Source organism: Maniola jurtina, chromosome 25 (assembly GCF_905333055.1).
Source record: "Maniola jurtina chromosome 25, ilManJurt1.1, whole genome shotgun sequence".
Taxonomy (NCBI): Eukaryota; Metazoa; Arthropoda; class Insecta; order Lepidoptera; family Nymphalidae; genus Maniola; species Maniola jurtina.
Window position 1 is genome coordinate 5,072,367 of NC_060053.1, and position 5,121 is coordinate 5,077,487.

The following is a 5,121-nucleotide window of genomic DNA, read 5'->3' on the forward strand; positions in this document are numbered from 1 at the left end:
TTATCATTTATTTATTGACAAAAGGAGTTTAGTCGTAGCGTGCTTCAAACAAACGTAGTTTATTTCTCATTTGAATATCAACCAAACCGGTTTAACCGATTTTGATAAAATTTGTTTCAGAGTTAGCTTACATCCCGGAAAATCGAAGAGTTCCCACGAGATAATCTTAAGGTTCATCCGTTTAACCCATTTATATGTTTGGTTACAGGGGTAGCTTGCATCCTGGGAATAGACTTTTTATACAGGAAAAGCGAAGAGTTCCCACGGAATTAAAAAAAAAAACCTAAATCCAGTCAGATCCAGCCATTTCACTCCTTGTTCGGTTAATATTGAAATGAGAACCAAACTATGTTTGTATGGCTAGAGAGAAACACTTCTCTACCTTTTCCCCACTTCCTATTTACGGGATTTCTTAAAAAATACCCACTTTTCCTTTTACTATCGCAAAGCTCCTGGTAAAGAAGCGCGCTTCACTTCCTATTTACGGGATTTCTTTAAAAATACCCACTTTTTCTTCTATTATCGCAAAGCTCTTGGTAATGAAGCGCGCTGGGGAAACTTCTCTTAACCTTTTCTCCACTTCCTATTCACGGGATTTCTGTATAAATACCCAATTTTCCTTTTACTATCGCAAAGCTCTTGGTATTCACCAGGATCGACCACAAAATCGGCGTCATCACGAATTTTCTCAGCGCACAATTTGTCTTCGAGAAAGTTATCCGAGTTCGGTATAGCAAAGCCAACTGGCAATTCGTATTCACTAAAATAAGCGCCCCAAGTGGCGAGACCTAGCAACTTGCCGGTTTTTTTATTTATTATCGCACTACCCTCAGAACCGTGGTAGTTATTGCATTGGGGATGTTTCATTGCTCCTGGACTTCTAAACTGGCTTAAAGTGCATGAATGGTAGCATGGGACAGCGAAGCCGTTGAAAAGTTGGTATACTATTTCACGGCACAAGTTTATGTCTACGTGGACGTCTAGCTGGGTCAGGTAGTATGGCCTTTTCCACACCAGAGCTGATTCGTCTGTCTGTGGAGAATATTAAAATCTAAATAATTAAGTTAATATAAATAAAATATCTATAAATAATTAATATAAATTAATTAATTATCTATAAATATCTCTATAAATAATTAAGTTAATATTATAAATGCGAAAGTGTGTCTGTCTGTCTCTCTGCTACCTTTTCACGGCCCAACAGTGTAACCGATTCTGACGAAATTTGGTACAGGGTTAGCTTATATCCCGGGGACGGACATAGGCTACTTTTTATCCCGGAAAATCAAAGAGTTCCCGCGGGATTCCTAAAGACCCATCCACTTAACCGATTTGTGTGAAATTTGGTACCGAAGTAGCTTGCGTTCCTGTAACCGAAATAAACAGTTGCTTATATCCGGGGTAAAAAGTTTTTTACCCCGGAAAATCGAACCGAAAGTTCCCACGGTATCTATAAGAATCTAAATCCACGCGGACGAAGTCGCGGGCATCCTCTAGTGAAGATATAAGTCAAACGTGTTCAAGCTTAGGTTGGGTTACCTTAAACATCGCATATCGCTCGAATAGTTCCACAGCTTCCCATCTCCCAGGGCATTCGTCGTGGATGATGATAAAATCATCAAGAGACCTATATATATACGTCCATCGATAGACGAAGATGATTATGACACTATTCTACGCTTAGTATAACATGTTCTAAGCTTAGGTTGGAACTTGGATTACCTTAAACATCGCATATCCAACAACCCTGTGTTCAAAGTCTGCAAACTGTAGATTCGCAAACCACTTGTAAGCTCGGTCAGTTCGTTTCTGCTCGAACAGCTGCACAGTTTCCCATCTCCCGGGGTACTCGTCGTGGACTATGATAAAGCCTATGTCATCGTACATTTGCTTGGTTTCGTTCGTCGGTAGCACAAACGCTTTGGGTTTGAGGCGATAGTCCTGGTATACCAGCGATGTGTGACTTATTTTCAGACTATCGACCAAAAAAAAAAAATTAAATTGACTTCAAAAAAAAAAAACATTTTGTAGTAGTGAAAAGTACCTTCCTACACATCAGAATATATGATGAAACTAGCTAATGCCCGCCACTTCGTTCGCGTGGATATAGGTTTTTTGTAAATCCCATGGAAACTCATTGATTTTCCGGGATAAAAAATAGCCTATGTGTTAATCCAGGGTATAATCTATCTCCATTCCAATTTCAGCTAAATCCGTCCAGTAGTTTTTGCGTGAAAGAGTAACAAACATACCTATACACACAAACTTTCGCCTTTATAATATAAGTGTGAAGTGTGATATAAGAATAGTTAGTCATACAGCGGACTATCATCATCACGATCAACCCATCACCAGCCCACTACTAAGCACGGGGCTCCACTCAGAATGAGAAGGTTTTAACCTTAGTCCACCACGCCTGGCCTAGTTCGGATTGGCAGACTTCACACACCTTTGAGAACATTACGGAGAACTCTAGGCATGTTAGAGGAAATGATATTTAAGGGGCATGAGACCGGCTTGCCCGCGAAATTCAAATTTAATTTGGTTTTTCGCAATTTGTAAACTAATACGACAACGTAGGCTTATGGCATTCTGATTCCGACAGTGGCAGTATTATCCTTACAAGTTTGTATAAAAATATTTACTTGAAAGGGTCCAGTTTAAGAAATTAGCTCTAGTATCGACTATAACTCACAAATTAGTCGATACTAGAGCTAATTTCTTAAACTGGACCCTTTTAAGTAAAGATTTTTATATAAACCTGTGAGGATGATACTGCCATTGGCGCAGTTAAAATGCCATTCAAACCTACGTTGTCGTATTAGTTTACAAATTGCGAAAAACCCAATTTAATTTGAATTTCGCGGGCAGACCCGTCTCATATCCCTTAAAGCACATATAAATCCGAAAAGTTAGAGTTAATGCCGGGGCTCGAACCCCTGACCCCCGAATAAAAGGCCGACAACTTAACTACTAAGCAAGTGCCTCGTATAATAAGCACCAATAATAATGTAGGTAGGTATTAAATACGTACAGAAGGACGCATTTGGCAGCAGTAATGAATATCTGTGGAGATATACATATGGCCGTACACAGCTGGGGTTTGGAGTACACCTTGGAGTGCAAAACCCTCGCTACCCACGGGTAGTCGATCTCTGACGCCGACTTCGCGTTCACTTGATAGTTCTTTAGATTAAGAAAATCTGGAAACAAGGCCTCATCATAGCACAGTTCACGATAGTTATAATATGCGGGAGCCCGCTTCGTTATTTTATAGCTGAAAGTTTCTCTGCGTATTGTCCCCAAAACAGGGAGGATCAGCGCCTATGAAGTTTGGATTGGCGGCTTTGGCAGATAACAGGTTAAAAACCGATCAAATTCGCACCAGTAACCACTATCAAATGCGCATGAAAGCATAATGAATGATAAATGACTCGCGCACCGAGGGTTCTGTACTTAGGTATTTTTTTTCGATATTTTGCACGATAAATCAAAAACTTTTATGCATAAAAATAAATAAAAACCTGTTTCAGAATGTACAGGTAAAGCACTTTCATATGATACCCCACTTGGTATAGTGATCTTTTTAATTTTTTTTTGATGATGTAACCACAAATTCACGGCTTTCGGATTTATTCCTTTACTTGTTTTATGTGACCTACCTACCTGCCAAATTTCATGATTCTAGGCCAACGGGAAGTACCCTATACGTTTTCTTGACAGACACGACGGACGGACGGATAGACAACAAAGTGATCCTATAAGGGTTCCGTTTTTCCTTTTGAGGTACGGAACCCTAAAAAGGCGAAAAAATTACGTCAGAGTATAAAGTCTAATTTTTTTATATTTTCTTTGGAATAGTGTTAGAAATCAAATCATGCATTGCCACCCCTAAAACTTTAATAAATTGTTAAACTTTAAGGGTGTCTTGGACTTCGTCTGTGTTGGTGTTAGCTGGCGGGCGTGCTCTGCCTTTTTTGGCGTATTTTTTTTTGTTAAAACTGACTGGAAAGCGCTCTAAGGGGGTGCCGTGCGTATGTCAGCGAGCGCCGGCACAGACGGGGTCCACACTTGTATAGTTTAACTAACTTGTTACAAATAAGTACAAACTTGACATTGGCTAGTATTTGGCCAGACGAGAGAAAAAAAAAGGTGACTTAATTTCGAATGTATTTTGAAAACATGTTTGTGATTGGTTGGTGACTCAACTGACTAAAGAGGGTAGTTACTAACACGAATTTGTGAGATTTAACTCGGCTTCATCGGACAAATTCTTGTCGTCACGCAAAATCCAATATGGCGATTCGTCAAAATAATAGGCAACTGTAAAACGCACGAAATATAGCAACGATGTAGTTTTAGGCAAACTGCACATTTTATTCTGGCATGTTTTATGACTGCAATAACTATGTTGATGTAAAATATCGTTTTATTAGGGTTCTGTACCTCAAAAGGAAAAAAGGAATCCGTATAGGATCACTTCGTTGTCTGTCTGTCAAGAAACCTATAGGGCACTTCCCGTTGACATAGAATCTTCAGGCAGGCAGGTCTTAGCACACGTAAAGGCAATAATCTGAAAACCGTGAATTTGTGGTTACAATACAAAAAAATATTAAAATATGTTGTTCATGACAGTTAATAAAATTAGTATTTTCAACTTTCAAAATAAGATTACTATACTAATTCTAAAACAGATTTTTGTTTATTTTTATGCATAATCATTAATGTTTTTGATTTATCGTTCAAAATATGACTAGTACGGAACCCTCGGTGCGCTAGGCTGAATCGCACTTGGCTGGTTTTTTTTAAATATTAAATCTCACTTTTACTGCACTCATAACATTTTATGGAAGTTTAATCTCAGTAAAAAATAGTAAAGTGCAGGGATCAAATATTATTTTAGTATTATAACAACACTAATAAAATATGTATGATAAGAAAAAATAACCAGAGCGCAGCGTTGCCAGCAATTTTTTTTTTCACATTACAAAATATAAAACCGGCCAACCGGCCGAAAAATTTAATTCACTAAATCATAGATGGCGCTGACCGTTATTAAATTACAAAGTTCTACATATAGGTGTTAGGTATATCTTGTAAAGTAAAGGAAAAACAAAATGG

General features: G+C 38.3%; 1 protein-coding gene across 3 annotated transcripts; it reads right to left on the reverse strand.

Annotated features, from left to right (window-relative positions):
• Positions 1-349: 349 nt before the first annotated feature.
• LOC123877990 lies at positions 350-4,439 on the reverse strand. Of its 3 annotated transcripts, XM_045924958.1 has the most exons (5): positions 4,234-4,439; positions 3,035-3,203; positions 1,723-1,975; positions 627-1,032; positions 359-438 (listed from the first exon to the last, which is right to left on the reverse strand). In XM_045924958.1, the coding sequence occupies exons 1-5, from the start codon at positions 4,373-4,375 to the stop codon at positions 413-415; spliced, it is 996 nt and encodes a 331-aa protein (XP_045780914.1). In that variant the 5' UTR covers positions 4,376-4,439; the 3' UTR covers positions 359-412. The 3 variants fall into 3 exon arrangements, with proteins under 3 accessions (XP_045780913.1, XP_045780914.1, XP_045780915.1); XM_045924957.1 differs by having other exon boundaries at positions 350-1,032; XM_045924959.1 differs by lacking the exons at positions 359-438; positions 627-1,032 and adding an exon at positions 1,498-1,539.
• Between the last annotated feature and the right edge of the window lie 682 nt (positions 4,440-5,121).

Bases quoted from the DNA above. Each gene is read 5' to 3' on its own strand.
- LOC123877990 (XM_045924957.1), bottom strand. From the start codon at position 4,375: ATGTGCAGTTTGCCTAAAACTACATCGTTGCTATATTTCGTGCGTTTT. The intron at 3,204-4,233 runs GTTAGTAACTAC...CCTTGTTTCCAG, and splicing joins GTTAAATCTCACAAATTCGT to ATTTTCTTAATCTAAAGAAC. The intron at 1,033-1,722 runs GTAATCCAAGTT...TATTCTCCACAG, and splicing joins TTGGATATGCGATGTTTAAG to ACAGACGAATCAGCTCTGGT.